The following is a 17,500-nucleotide window of genomic DNA, read 5'->3' on the forward strand; positions in this document are numbered from 1 at the left end:
AAATACATTACAACAATTTCGCATGAACAATTAACTATCAAAACTAAACGTAAAAAAGACTGAAGCGGGCGGCTAGGAAATGAACTGCGGGATAGAAATACTGAAATGGCCGCGGTGACATGTTTATGGCGGTTGATGTTACTAGTCGGGAATAGAGAGTTGGTATCAAAGCAAAGGGTTTTTGATAATTCGGTGTGAACTGCAAAAACATACATATATATGCACACGCGCACAAACACATCCTATGTGTAAAAGATGCATACAAAACCAAAGGCACAGAGAGAATCAATAGGAAGTAAACATGCGGCGAGACTAGAGACTGGGAAAATAAACGCATAACACTGACATAAGTGGAGAGAGAGAGAGAGAGAGAGAGAGAGAGAGAGAGAGAGAGAGAGAGAGAGAGAATGTACACACGAACTAAACAGGTATCAGACGTAGGTAGGCAGACAGACACAGATGTAAAGATAGATGGATAGATAGATAGGAAGAAACTTCCCAACAAACTTTCAGGAGAGTAATTCTAGGCTAAACTAATCAAGGGTATTAATCTACAATAAGGAGTCAACTTTCCATCCCGTTAATCATCGACCGTTCCAAAATGAAGTTCGCTCATTAAACCTGAATGAGAAATGACACGAATAAATGAATAATGAAAAAACCGGATGAAAATTACTAGGTATATTAACGAAGTTCCTTTTCCGCCAACTTCTATCGCAAAAGCTCTCCTCTAAGTTCTCTAAGTCAACTGTGAAATTTAATTGATCGCTCGGTTAACTTGATGAAAACGATTTTGCCAAAAGGATTTTCTTCATAAACTTAGGGGAAATTGCTCCCTGAAACTCTCTCTCTCTCTCTCCGAAACTACTACTCAAAATACTCTCTCAACGAAAAATTCTCCCCCTTTCCTTTCTTTTTAATTTCTCTCTCTCTCTCTCTCACTAACCCATAAACTCCACTCTCTCACTCTAAAAAAAAAAAAAAAAAAAATAAAAAAAAAAATCTCAAAACACAAACATCCCGTGGCTCCGTCATAAGTAGCTTAGGGTACTACCAGGCAGGGAGGGACGATATGGGAGCCTCTCCTAAAATCCAATATACATTTAATGGCTAGTAGGTTGTTGTGGGTCGCAACTAGAATAGAGAGAGAGACACACACAAACAACACCCAGACGTGTGTTCATTACTCCATTAAAATGTATACCATGGAAACGAGTACATAATTTCACCAGAAAATATTCGAGTAACTGGCAAAGTACACATGTACGTTAACAGTTTTGGTAATGAAATTCTACTTTGAAATACAAAAGAGCAAATTCGCAATACCACTACCTTTACTCTAAAAGAGCAAATTCGCAATACTACTACCTTTACTCTAAAGTACTCTTCAATATATTTTTTAATCCTGGATAACTGTACCTGTAAAATAACAAGCACTAAAACTATCATTCAGCCTCAACCTTTAATTCTGATCCATGCTTAAGCAAATACAAAATTCCTATTACCAGAGGCATATTCCAATATTTTCAATTAAAATAAATAAATAAATACATCTACAAAGCTAGAATAATTCTACCATTCTCACAACTCACAAGTTAAACACTTCTAAACATTCCAATGCGCTATCAATAGAGGAATAAATAAATAAGAAAATTTTAAATTAAAAACAAAATATAACAACTGATTAAATCTCCCCATATATAACACATCATTCAACTGAAATGTCAAGAGTTACTGAAATGTTAGAGTCGTCTACTCCTATTAAGCTTATCAACCTTATTTTCATATCTCTTTATTGAAAAATAATACATGCAAAAAATCATTACTATTTAGAGAAATAAACACAAAAACCTCCGATCAAGGTAAATTGATCAACAAACAAAATTAACGCTACTTTCATCCTGAAAAGTTAAAAGCTATATATTCCAATTAGGCTTATACGATCAAACTTTTCGGAAAGCTAATTAATCCACATCTCACCTTTACCTACGCGACGCCGCTAACCTACAGCCAGGATTAATTTACAGTGGGAAAAATCATCAACAGAGCATATGGAACTTCATTTACAAATAACTCTCGCAGGCTGCCAGCTGAACTCTCCACACGTATATAAAGCACATACAGACAAGGCTATCCTACCCACTGATACATATTAATTTACGTTATGTATGTATATATATATATATATATATATATATATATATATATATATATATATATATATATATTATTATTATATATATATATATATATATATATATGTATATATATATGTATGTATGTATGTATGTATGTATGTATGTGTGTGTACTGTACATACATGTGCATTTAAAATTGATATACTGCTAATTACAACTGAAATAACAATTTAAGCTTGTGTATATACAATTAATTAAAAACGCATATTAATTTACATTTGCGTATGTATGTGTATATATATATATATATATATATATATATATATATATATATATATATATATATTACGTGTGTGTGTGTACTGTACATACATGTGCATTTAAAATAGTTATACTGCTAATTGCAACTGCAATAACAATTTAAACTTGTGCATAAACAATTAAGAAACGCATATGCTGTTTATTTCAAATGTCAAGATGACTATTATACGCATACATGCATTAGGAAGCATTAATAAAGAGGGCCTTCACCTTTATGACTGCATATCATGTCCTTCCTGTATTCAGTATCACCCAAAACCCTCGTAACTAATAACATGATATTTTGACGCACCCTAAACTCAACATTTTCTGCTAAACCTCATTTTTTCTTCAAAATTTAAGAATAGAGTGAATAACCCATTCTGTTTTATGTAAAAAAAAAAAAAAAAAAAAAAAAAAAAAATCATCGTTTGCCAAATCTTGCAGTAGCTAGACTCTGCCTGCTTTACCTTACCAGGAAACTCTCATCTTTATGGAAACCTGTACAACGTTGATGCTTACCGTTAGCGGAAAACGACGACGACATCCCAGCGCGGTTGTGCTGGAGGGTGTATGTTTCGGTGTGTCAGGTTATGGTTGTTCCCTATACACCAAAAGATATGCCCTCTGGTCAACCCATGAGCAACAGAACGTCTAGTGGATAACAGCAGTTGACAAATGATGGACCATCATGAAGATAACCATCTATGAAGGAAGAATTCTCCTACGGAAACCAACGCACAAACTTAAAGTCGTCAGGTTAATGAGTTGCAAATCATCGACCCACAGGTGGTAAGAGCTTAGATCTGATGAATCATTAGGATGATAGCAGCCTTCAAACAATGCATGCATCATCACTTACATCAAAAGGGTAACGAATCATCAGTTAGATATATCTTTACACAATGTTCGTCGAATGGATAACAGCTCACATATGATGAATAATCACGCTGATAGTTATAAATGATGAATCATTAGGTGGATTACCTGCACAAGAAGTAATATCTTAAGAACTCTGTGCATATTAAGAGGATTCCGTAAACATAAAACTATATATATATATTTATATATATATATATATATATATATATATATATATATATATATATATATATATATATATATATATAATATATAAATTATATATATACGGCTTCAGGGCACCAGTCACTACTGAACGTCAGATAAAAATACATTTACCTACTTTAAAGGTTATATTACTAAACAAGTGTACGAATCACCTGTGAGTTACAGTCAAGTTTTTACTCTACAGTCTCGTCCCTGTCTCATCGGAGATTGTGAACCTGATAGCGATTTGTATACTGCTGTTGTTTAGGTCTACTTCCTTTCAGGAAAGTCATGCTTTAATGGTAACAAAATTGTCATAAATAGACAAGTTCCTACTGTCATAAAGCTATTGTCAACTTTATAAATTTACACAAGGTATAATAGTAAAGAATGTCAAGATGCAATTGTCATTATGATTTCACTTATTTACCTGGGACCAACGTTGTTTGTCACCACATCAGCATAGAGCAATTTACTAAAAGACAAGGTCAGAAGGCACTGATACTAAAATTAACAATTAAACACACGAACATGATAACTGGCATTCATATTCACAGATAGGGAAACTTTTAAGGTAAAAAGAAAAGGCTAAATATAGCATTATACCTAGGAAAATATCTCAAGTATACATACTTTAATATACTGTATCATGCTGAACTAGACCACAGAAAAAACTCATTTGCTACAAGAATGTTAAAGGTCACAAAATGCTAGGCAAAGGCCGAATAATTCACATTCGATATTTACAAGGACAGATGTGACCTTCTGAAGACACGGAACAAGAAAACTAAACCTAACACAAACGTTCAGTGAGTCATTATTAATATCATTCAGAATGAGCACACTTCACATGGAAGAACCCAAAAGGCCTCAACCTTTCAACGCAGTACAATGGTCATGCATGAGGAGAGCGAGAGACCACAGTTCAATCTCACAATGGGGGGAAAAGAATTGGACCCGCTTCACTGTCCTCTGTTGACATTCTAGGTAAAGTATGTACCTGTTATAACTTTACTACAGTGGGTGGAAGCCAAGGAGGAACCGGCCATGTAGTTGGCAACCTCTTCACAAGATAAATGTAGAGAATCGTTAAGTTCCAGCCTCTGGAGCCCCTCACTTCTAAAGAGGATAGGGCATGCTGCTGAGGATTATATATATATATATATATATATATATAAATTTTTATCATATATATTTATATATATATCATATATATATATGACATTTTATCAAATGTGATTTATATACAAATTCTACAAATATCGTTTAATATCAAATCCACGCTACCTCGGAGTATCTCCGATGGAGAATTATCACCGAAGGGATTTATATAAGTGATAAATGGACAGGTACTGGGAGTCTCGATCCCACGACACATGGACGCGCATCCAGCGAATCCAGTCGACGCTAACCATGTCACTGGAGAGGTATCGCGTTAACGCCGAGTCTGGTGTACTATCATTTATCCCGTTAGGGCGGGGAAATTCCCTTCGGTGATAATTCTCCCTCGGATTACCTCGACCATGAATATATTACACCAGACTCGGCGTTAATATATATATATATATAGCTATATTATATATGGATATATATATATATATATATATATATCGATATATATAATATACGTCCATATGTTATTTGGGCATATTTTCTCTTATGCAATTTTCTCTCTTATGCAATTTCCATTGAAGTCAATGGCATTGTTCAGCGCCCCAGTGACGTCACGTTTGAAATTCAAACGTCTGATAAAAAAATGTCATAAAAGAGCTTGTATGTAGATTTATAATCAAACCAATGAACTGATCATGGTCCAGTGGGTTAATGTGAAGAAACGGTCAATTTCCTAGAAAAAGACGGGTATATGGAACCAGACTCGAAAGATTTTTCTTTGTTCTGAGTGGTTAGCGTCGACTGATTCGCTGGTCTTCTGTGTGTCGTGGGATCGAGACAATGGCAGACTCGTCCATTTATCATTTATATATATATCCCCATCGGGGATATTATATAGGTAGCGTGGATTTGATATTGCGATATTTATATATATATATAATATATAAATCACGGTGTGATAAAAAAATGTCATAAAAGAGCATTCATTTTCCCAACATTACCAATGAATTCATGGTCGAGGTGGGTTAATGCCGAAGGAAAAAAGGTCATTTCCCATTCTCGACGGGTAAATATAGATACACCAGACTCGGCGTTAACTTACAACACTACTTGATAGCTCAGTGGTTAGCGTCGACTGGATTCGCTGGATGCGCGTCTGTGTGCGTGGGATCGAGACTCGTTGCAGGCTGCTCTTTCCATTTATCACTTATAAATTCCCCTTCTGGAATTTTTTCGGGGATATTCTCGAGGTAGCTTTGGATTTGATATTAAGCGACCTTTTCATCTTCATGATTCTATCTACGATGAACATATAAATATATATATTTTAATAGTATATGTTATTTGGGCATATTTCTATTAACTATATTCTCTTATGCAATTTCATTCAAGTCTCTTTATATTGTTCAGCGCCCCAGTGACGTCACGTTTGAAATTCAAACGTCTGTAAAGTAATAACAACTTTGTATGTAGATTTATAATCAAATCATGATGACGCCTTCCAAGAGGTTGAAGAATGTTGGTCCGTCGACTAGAAAAAAGAAAAGGTATATGGAAACACCTCGAAAGATTTTTCTTTGTTCCTGAGAATAGGAAGTATAGACTGAATCAAGTCTTCATAAGTATCTCTCAACAATGCCAAACTTTCAAATTTATTATATATTTTATATTTATATATATAATCAGCATTGTCTGCAAATATATTTATGCAATATATATTTATATATATATATAGAACTTATATGAACATTAATGTTTTCCCAACATTAACAGTATTCCATAAAAGAGATACACCACCATGAAGGACAAAAAAAGGTCATTACCACATTCACAGTTACACTGCTAAATCACAGATGAACCCCATGCAGTTAACTTCAACAACACTACATGCACGTAAACTGTGCGTGGAAACCCACACGCATCGTGGTCATTCATCTATACCTTGCACGCACTCTCGTTGAGGCTCCTCTTTCCAAGACCTATAACACTATTGTCTATCCCTTTCTGGATATTTTTTCCCTCCTTCCTCTACACTTTGGAAACGTATACTCTTTTCACCTTTTCATCATTCCCCATTCTTTCTACACGACTGAACATCTTAAAACTCAAGCATCCTTTTAACTCTGCTAACCGTTTTACCATTCCTTCTATGTAACTATATTTCGTATTCTTCACCTCTCTTTATACCAGAAGTGCTGCGCAAAGTACTTGCGTTCATCATCCAAACTTCATTCCTGCAGGGAAAATTTTGTCCAACAAATCGGGCAAACATTCCAACCCTCCTTCCAAAAGTTCTTTTATGTTGTTTCATCTACTCTGAACCTCATCTATTCTGTTTTCCCACAATCATCCAAACTATTTACTCCCAAATACCATAACCTTACCGTTGCTCATGTTTACTCTCAACATTCTTTTGCCAAACCTTTCAAACTTTATCACTAATCTTCGCAGTTTTCCTTCACTCTCCGCAATCAGCATTGCCTGCAAATATCATTTACTGCAACTTACATTCCAACCCATCTTCATATTCCAGAACTTACCTTCTACATCTAATGTCCTTTCTCCTACTTCTAACAAAACTTCATTCACAGAGATACACCACCATGAAGACAGCTACATTCTCATCACTTCTCAAAATCTGAAACACATACAGTCTAATTATTGGGCTTCAACTCCAATATTTGCTACAAAGAGCTTGATGCTTATAATTTCCAGCTTAAGCTCATTTGGGACAAGGACAAATATCGATCAAACTGAGGTGGAGGGCTTAAATGTTGAAACCCAGTGTTTTTCAATTATCAAGCCTGTCATTTAGTTCGTCTCAATTTAAATCTTAAATCTTAGGTGAATGGAGTAAATCAACCCAATGATTCAGCCCGATAATTTCACAGTCTCCCCTCAGTCACCTCTATTCTTACACAGAAGAACAATTATTCCTCTTAAGTAATTCCTTTGGAACCTTTCATTCAGACACACCTTCCACACGCTATTCAACCAATCAATTACATTTTTGCCACGGTACCACAGCATCTCACTTGCAATTCTGTCAACTCCTCATGTCTTTCCATTTGTTGCTTCCAAACTGTCTTCGAGAAACCATTAAATGCCAAGTAACTCTGTTACAGACATCCTCAAAGGACAGAATTAACCCCTTTTGAAGGTTTCATCATTCAGTTACTCTTCTACTCTTACTGTCCAGTAATTCCAATGCTCGATTCTTTTTGGACAGCATCCCTCCATTTGCATCTTTTTATTATATGATATATTTTCTCATTACACCTCACTCTTTGCATTTACCCCCTTGGAAAACTTTATTCTTCCTTTTATCTTGCAGCTGGACCAAAAATAACTTCCGTTATTCACTCATTTCCTCTTACCACCACTCAGTTTTTATTCTCCTTTAAATCCTCCTGTTTCTTCAAAAAGCATTTATTGCGGACAAATAACTTTACAAGAAATGACTTTTAAACAATCCAAGATTAGAATTCATGTAAAATGAAATAATCCATTTTTATCTAAACTTTCTCCTTATAACACAAACACTTCCTGATTAAAACATGCTTGGCTAAGATTACCCGTCCAGCTACATTTTCATCATACTTCAAATCAATAATTAAATCATTCAGTCTTAACATGTTATTCGAAACTGTCCCAATATCCTCCGACATCTGTCAACAGACATCTGAGGTGATGCTTATACATGTAGAAAACCAAAAATATATGAAATCAAAACACAATAATGGAAAGTTTAAAATATCGATCAATATTGGTGCAAACGTAAGAGGGACAAAATGTTATAATATAAAAGTACCCATTCAGATACTTTGCATATGTAGTTGCACAGTTATAAAGTCTCCTTTTATAAAATCATGGTAAAAATGGAATAATTTTCATCAAGCCAATGATTCAAAGTGCTCGATTCAAATTTGAATCCCCAAAGCTACGTAGACAACTGCAGTTCTATCACGTTAATGAACGATCAAATATATATATATTTTATATATATATAGATAAATTATATATATACGAATATATATAATATATATCATACTGGCACATGTATTAAGAATCAAACTATTACTAATGAACACATAAATTTTAATATCAGATCAAAAACACAATCCATAAATTCTTTCATCACATCTTAAAGCATAAAGCGACAAGAAATGCATAAATGCCAAGTTTAATTGGTTACAGACTTATCCATGTCGTAACAAATTATCGGTTTTTTTACCTCACGCATAGTTCGCAAAAATGTTACATCGTCCAAAGACAGATATTTGAAATGTTGGTTTGATTACAATCGCAGTGCACTACTAGTATTAATTGCTATTGAATTATCTGAAGTCTACTTGTAAAAAACTATGAGTGACCTAACCAACCAGGTAAATTTAACCCAATGACTAAATGCAAAATTTCCAAATGATATAACAATTCTAGAATAAAGAGTTCAGGCAATGGTTCCAAATAAAGAATTTTTTTATTCACAAAAGAAGAAAAATGTTAAGCAATTACTTTTCAATCGATCAATACGGTATTCAATCTGCACGTAACAGTCAAGGTTTTGATTGTCTACAACACGTAAACTAGACTGAGGTTAAAAACTCGATAGATGAGCTTTCCCTATTAATATTATTGACAATTCTGCTCATAATTTCCAATAATTCTTATAGAAGAGAATAAAATATAAAACAGAGATAGTCTCATTTACCCAGCTAGCTTCTAAAGAATATGAGCCTGGTGTACAAAAATGAAAAAAGCCACAGATATATTATATATATATATATATATATATATATATATATATATATATATATATATATATATATATATATATATATATATATATATATATATAATATATATATATATATATATATATATATATATATATTTATAAAATATATTGAAGATTACTGTTATTTCAGCGTTATTTCATTTATCTAAATTTTCTTTTTCCTGCAGAATATCCTGTATTTGTTAACTTTCATCTTAAACTTTACCAATTCACGGTAAATTCGTTTAACTGTTCAATAAGTTATGTAGTACTGTTTCGTCTATTCTCTCTCCTCTTTGCCAAGTATTGCTATATGTTTAAAATTTATTAGATTTTAATCAAATCTGCAAACAATTATTATTACTTTATTACCATTAAAATTTATTAGATTTTATTAAAACCTGCAAACAATTATTATTATTGCTAAAATGAAACCTATTCATATGGAACAAGCCCAAAGGCGCCATTGACTTGAAATACAAGCTTCCACAGAATATGGTGTTCATTAGAAGTAAAAGGAGGTAAAGGGAAATATAGAAGGAAGATATCCCACTTATTAAAAAAAATAAAAAATAAAATAGTAACTTCCAAATTTTTAAAAACACTTCCCCTGACTGACTGGTAGGCAGAGTCAGTGAACCCTGTTTTCGAGTTCTCTTCTCACCTAGTTGTGTCTTTGTTTGGAGGGCGCTGTTGTTGTTTCCAGTACTATTTTTATTTAGTTTTCCGATATTTTCTATTCTATTAGATTTCTCTCTGTTTCACAGTTGGTTGTGTCGATGGCAGACTGGATTGGGGTGAATTTGTATATTATTTAGTTTTTGTACATACACTGACACAGTTGCTTCTCAACAGGGTCAAATCAGTCTTGGTTCACAGTGCATGATTTTAGTCCTTAAATGAACTGACTGATTTCACCCCTCTGAGATTTTCTCAGAAGCGCTGGAAAACAGCTAAATTATTTTCTGTCTATGTTGACGATCTCTTCATAAAGTCATGGTGGTGTAATGAACAAATCTAGGTGTGAGGACTCAAAATTACCTACTAAACATGTACACTTAACTAAGTTAAGTAAGCCCTCTCAACCAGGTGTGCCATTACCTACTGATCACAAGGATGACAAGAATTAGCTCGTCACGCCACTATATTAATGCACTTGTCTTTTCTTTTTGGGCAGTTTCATTAGCTATTTGATAATAGAATGTTCCTATTTCTCGCTGGTTCTCAGTATAAATTCACAATGGTGAGGATGGGTCTATTCACGCTCTAATATATATATCTGGAAACGACAGGTAAACTTGTAAAAGAGACAATAGACTTTTATCCTTCTCAGGGTCAGGTCGACAATGGTGCCTCGTTCTGATTAGAGGACCTGGGTTCGTTCCCCGATACCGTACATCAGAATATCTTCATATTTCTTGCACTTGGATCTTAGGCTTTGTAGTGACCAGCGTATCCAAAAAAGCGGAAAGAATTCGAGAAAGTTAAGAAGACATTGCGGCTGTTACAATTACAAATGTATCTGGTAAAAAGTAACCAGTAAGATTCTACATATATTAGGAATATATATACAATAAATATATACATATGCAAACATATATATGCAATTGTTTGTTTATATCTATATTTATATATATATATATATATATATATATATATATATATATATATATATATATATATATTATATATACCATTTTAGTGACTCATGCTATTATGAGATTTTTAGAATCATATCGGTATTAATACGGACTAAATATTAAGAAGGAAGATTTTCGGGAATTAAGGGAAAAGAAGCAAGGAACGACTTTCACAGAGTGGCGATAGGAGGAAAGGAAGTCTCACAATGAGCAATCTATTTTTTTTTTTTTTTTTTTACTATTCATAAAAAAATTGGGATACATGATCACATTACAAGATCTGACTTCTTTCCCTAACATCCAAGGTCTTCTGACCTCTTTCAGTTCAAGAGAAGGTTCTTTCTTGACCTAAAGCGAATATACCCAAGTGTTTAATTTCTATTTCTGCTTTGTGCTCTCAGGAAGGCCAATCCGGATCTACGTCACTTCTGATTTCTGGCTTTTCGAGCCAGAAATACGTATAAGCACAATCTTTAATCAACACGTTTGTTTATCTTCTTATCCCTAATTTTATTACATTACTATTTCCTTGTTTTACCGAAATATTTAAGTCCTATAAATAATATAAATATGCAGCGAGTTTCTCTTAATAAATATATCTGAATTGGGTTAACATTAAACAGTATCTTCATAAAACTTTGCGACATACTGAAATATCGATTTACTTATAAGTCTATCTGGCTTGGCATGAATATATAATTTAGGCCAATGGCCAAGCACTGGAAACTATAAAGTCATTCAGCGCTGAAAGAGAAATTGAAAGGTTTTTAAGGCGTAACAGAAGCAAAACCTTGCAGTTGCACAATGAAACAATTGTTAGGGTAGGGTGGAAAGAAAGATGGAAGAAAGAATATGAACGGAGGTACAGTAAAGGGAATGAAAAGGGCTGCAGCTAAGGACCAAAGGGACGCTGTAAAGAACCGTAAGTAACGCTTACAGTGCACCGAGTGAGATGCACTGACGGCACTTTCCCCCTACGGGATTTTATATTTGCCTTGAACTCAACACAAGCTATTGACAGGTCAATCATTCTCAAGACTACCTACTCTCATACCATTAACCGTTGTCAATAAAAAAATATATACATAACCGTTTTGGGAAAATTGCTTACCGAAAAGTCATTAATCTTAAAAGAACTCTCACTCTCTCTTCTCGCTCTTCATATCTACTTAAGCATTTCAAGCTGTAAAATGTTCGGCCGCTGCCTTTCCATAAGCTTCACGAATCCTTAAATAAACTACCATATTTAAAGGCCAAGGTAAAAACACAAGAAAATTCTCAGTTCAAACACTCGTCCCATATTTGCAAACGATATGAAAATCCCCAGTCAATCAGAGTCGCAGCTTCAAAGGGTTGTGAGAGTTTAGCGGGCATTCCGTCTCGACCCTGCACGTCATTTTCTATTCAACCCCTTGAATCAACCCCACTCACCATGACGATTCAAGCCCACGAATGTCAAACTTGGAAGAACATGTGTGACTACCAGATTTGCCCGCAACCACTCTGTAATCAGTGCTTGCCATGTGATTATTATTTTACGGTAATCAGGAAATATAAAAATAAAACTTCTGATTAAAGTACAAAACTGAGAAATATAGATTTTGGTGCAATACTTATTATGTTTACAGAGATGCCTATTAGAACCGGCAGGCATGATAACAATATGAATTATGTCAGGGAAAAAAAGAAAAATTTTTTTTCGTTTCCAAATAATGAAACTTCGAACAGAGTTCAGTCCTTAATAAAATGAAATGTTTCATAAACCAAACAGCAAACAACACCCTGAAGACGACAGTTCAAGTTTTACTTATAGTCTAAATGAAAACCCTCATATGGACTGCATCAAAAGTAATGAAATGTGAAGTCATAAAAGATTTCTTTAGAACCCACCTCACCCCCATGCGCGCACAGCCACACAATTATATATATACAGTATGATATATATATATATATATATATATATATATATATATATATATATATATATCTTTCTTTTTCTTTTAACGTGCTTTTATTCCCATTTTTGTATGGGGTAAGCACGATGCCTTCTTTTGAAGGACTTTTGATTTGGCTTTGGGGTAGACCTGTGGTCTCGATCAAAAGCTGCCCTGCCTGACATCGCTTCACCCCGGTACGTATGTTTCATTTACCCGACCCAACGCCGTTTCTTCCCAGCAGCGAGAAGTTATTGCGCGGGTATGGCGAGAGTTCGAGACGTGTGAGATGTTTGTTATGTTTTTAGAAGGTGTTGTAGTGGCTTTGTTTTTGTGTGTGTATTTAGTCTGTAACATCCATTTTGCTTTTACAAAGTATGATTATATATATAATCCCGGGATGTCTACACGGATATAGTGTCTGCCTCTCTGATCAGTCGGCTGGGTTTGAATCGCGCCACAGATAATATATATATATAAATAAATATATATATATATATATATATATATATATATATATATATATATATATATATATATATATATATATATATATATATATATATATATATATATATATATATATATATATATATATATATATATATATATATACAACAACTTCTCGCTGCTGGGAAGAAAGGTCGTTGGGTCGGGTATGATACATGAAACATACGCTATAAGCGATCAGGCAGGGCAGCCGATCGAGACTACAGGTCTACCCCAAAGCCAAATCAAAAGTCCTTCAAAAGAAGGCATGCTTACCCCATACAAAATGGGAAATGCACGTTAAAAGAAGAATATATATATATATATATATATATATATATATATATATATATATATATATATATATATATATATATATATATATAATATATATATATATATATATATATATATATATATATATATATAATAATATATATATATATATAAAATAACCATAACATATGGCTTATTTAAAAGTAGCTCTTTTTTTTCATTGCATACATACATACATATATGTGTGTGTGTGTGTGTGTAAAACTTTCAAATGGATACTTGGAAAACGACCAGATTTGCTCCAATATGGTAGATACATCTACCAAACATCAAGAAAAAAAATAACGTTGTAAGTCGCTGAATTTTACATTCAAAGAAAAGTATGCCTATTTTATTTGCATTAGGTTAATAAAAGAACACGGAAAAGGCTTCTGTACAAGACGTACACGCGTTTTTTAAAAGATAGTCTGACGCGGGAGTACAAATCATTCTAGAAAACTAAAAACTTGTAACTAGTAAAGAAATCGCGTATTAAAAAATTCCAAGTTACAAATTACCTCCGAACATTTGTAGAAGAAATTTCGGCATTCATAAAAATACAGTTTATTAGCAATACAGCCAACTAAATCCCACAAATTATATTTTGGGATGTAAATCAATGTAAATTTGAGGAATATTTCATCTGCACACCAATACATTAACAGACGACACAAGCCTCCTCCTGTTCCTTTTTTTTTTTCATAACGGCGCACTGTCGTGTTTCCAATACAAAACGCGTGCCCTTAACTGACTTTAATGTTAAATGAGATTTATTCGGCATGAAATTAGTATAATGATCAGGTAGAGTCGTTTTGGAAATCTACTGCATAATTTGTGGCCACGCTGATCCCCTTTCATTTGCAAACAGCAGAAAAAAAAAATCTAAAAAGTCCCTCTATTAAGACGATAAAGACTAGCTTGTCTTTCACGTGTAATTAAATGATGGACCCCTCTGGGTAACAAAAGACGGCCTCTTTTTACTAATGTCATCGCGTGGGTAAAAATATCATTTTTAATGCTTTATCACTGAAACTTATCACTTGAAAACATAAAAACGAAGTAAACTGAAATTAGCTGTCATTCATTTGAATTGAATTTCATAAGAAAATAAGACTTTTCCTCTCTCTCTCTCTCTCTCCTTCACACATCTCCGTTTTTATTTGGCCTGAGTTTTTCAAGCCTTCCGACATATAGTTTCCTTAGTAATCTTGCAATTTCCTCCTTTGAAGTTTGTAATCAAAACCAGGACCAGCACGCATCCTTCTGTTTTCCTTTGTGCATTAGAATAAGCAACGAAAGAGAGAGAGAGAGAGAGAGAGAGAGAGAGAGAGAGAGAGAGAGAGAGAGAGAGAGAGAGAGAGAGAGAGATTAGCAACAGTTAACTGTTTCGCTTTCAGCAGTAGGTCAGACTTGGCTACCAAATTACCTATCGCGTGCAATACAACACAAAAACAAGAAACTGCAAAATAATAATAATAATAATAATAATAATATAATAATAATAATACTGTATCAACACAAGAGTGTTACGAATAGAAAATGGAAAATTTTGAAAGGAGGCACAATTAAACTTCCACGAATACATAAAAGCTCATTTCTACGAGAGTCGTGCATTTCGTGTAAAACTTTCAATCTTCTTTTCAGATGAGGAATTCGGCGAGCAGTCTGTTTCTGTGATGTTGGACAGCGAGGAATCCGAAATGCTCTTTCTGGACCATCCAGCTGACGAGATGACGGTGAGTTAACTTTCGTTTATTCATGGGCTGTAACGAACTTTACTTTTATGAAGATATTACTGTCATTTTATACCAACCATCAAATTTGTATCAACAGAGAATACTTCCTTTACAGATCTGCATTTTATCTCTCCTCCAAAGTATCAAAAAGTAATTTTGTGGATTTTGATGCTCAACGCTTTTGACTATTTTGTAAGTCGTGTCTTGCCATTTGCTTGTTTTTTATTTATCATTTGTATCTATTTCTTTTACCTGGGTTCTTCTATAGTATGGAAGATTACTAAGTTATTGGACTTTCTTTTGGCTTGCTCTGTGCGAACGTGTACGCCACACTGGATGCATCTCATTTACCCACATCAAAATACATATACATATAAAACTACTGAAACTTCGCTCGTTTGATTATTCGTAGACGGGGAGAACGTGTTTTTTTTTTTGTGTGTGAAAAATCATTCTTTGACTAAATCTGACGCTAAAAAAGGCACAATTTTCTGTCAAAAGACAACTGAATAACGTTCATTTATTTGTGTAAACTTGACAAAGGAACCAATTTGTATAATGGGTTCCATCCCTCCTTTACCTCATAAAAATTTCTCTTGAAATCTTGCCGTCTGCCCGTTCCTCTTAGAGCCTTTCTAAAATTCCAAGAGGTTTCCAAAAGGTCCTATGAATAATACCACGAGTTTTCTCAAAACCATTTAAATTTATTGAAATTCTAAGAACACATCGTTAAAATTATCAATTACTTTTCTTTTGAGAACCATCCAATATCTTTGATATTATTCAATACTAATTTTCCTAAAAGCATTTTTAAACTCGATGATTGTCGAATGCAGACCATTTACAAATATGTACAACAATAAAATCTTCAAAATTGCATAACTTTCCTAATGCGCTCCTGTCGACATACAAAATTTTCACAAATAATTACCGTAAAACTCGAGATTACACTCTAGCGGAAATAACAGACACGATTTTAGTGCATAAGAGCTTTAAAGTGGACTTTAAAAAAATTCTCGTATATTTTACCCTAGCCTTTCGTACTTGTCCAAACCAATCCTTTGGGACCGTTACACTGCCAGGGGTTGAAGTCCACCGGAACCCTTAATTTTTTCCAGCCATTAAATCTTGAGGGACAAACATAATTTCAACGTCTATTTAATCTTAAGAAAGTTGTTTTCCGGAAATGTCGCAAGCATCCACTCCACTTTTAGTGACCTTTGAAAATCCACTTAAATCTCCATTAAGCCCTTTCAGTGATTCATGAATTTTCCCAACTGCTGTTAGCAATTATATACAAGAACATTTCCCCCTTTTCTGAAGAAGCTTCAACACGAACTCAGCCATTTCTAAGGAAGTGAATTACAGTTACGATTACCAGTCACTCAAGAACCATTGGAATTGCAAGAGAAAGGCAAAGAAAGACAGATAGCCAGACAGACAGAGAATCCTTGAACCTGACGTACGAGAGGATGAATCCCAACGAAACTCTTCTGTGATAGAGACGTACAAACAGACAGAGAATCCTCGAACCAAGATATGCCAGGATGAATCCCAATAAAATTAGCTGAGAGAGAGAGAGAGAGAGAGAGAGAGAGAGAGAGAGAGAGAGAGAGAGAGAGAGAGCATGCCTGACCCAGAGGTGGAAGAGGAGGGCTCCCAATAAAAACATTTATCGAGAGAGAGAGAGAGAGAGAGAGAGAGAGAGAGAGAGAGAGAGAGAGAGAGAGCACCGATGGCAAGCTACTTAACCTTTGACATTATGACTTATACTTTTCTCCTAATAATGCACCAGGCAAAACCTATGGAACACTGACTATACCAAATGTGCGATGATCTATGAATCTTCACATTTCGTATGAAAATAGAATACTACATAAACCTCTCTAGTAATCACAGACGTTTACATATAAGGAAGGAATTCATAAAAGGAAATGGACAGATTTGAGTGAAAAACCAGCGATGTCGGCCATCTACCCTTAAATAGATG

General features: G+C 34.1%; 1 protein-coding gene across 5 annotated transcripts in view; it reads left to right on the plus strand.

Annotated features, from left to right (window-relative positions):
• Positions 1–17,500, plus strand: part of LOC136832814 (uncharacterized) — a 665,567-nt gene that overhangs the window by 630,969 nt on the left and 17,098 nt on the right. For all 5 annotated transcript variants that reach the window (XM_067094433.1, XM_067094432.1, XM_067094435.1 and 2 more), the window contains one exon: positions 15,419–15,510. In XM_067094433.1, coding sequence (XP_066950534.1) covers positions 15,419–15,510 — 92 coding nt within the window. The remainder of the gene's footprint in view (positions 1–15,418; positions 15,511–17,500) is intronic.

The sequence above is a fragment of the Macrobrachium rosenbergii genome, chromosome 50 (genome assembly GCF_040412425.1).
Source record: "Macrobrachium rosenbergii isolate ZJJX-2024 chromosome 50, ASM4041242v1, whole genome shotgun sequence".
Taxonomy (NCBI): Eukaryota; Metazoa; Arthropoda; class Malacostraca; order Decapoda; family Palaemonidae; genus Macrobrachium; species Macrobrachium rosenbergii.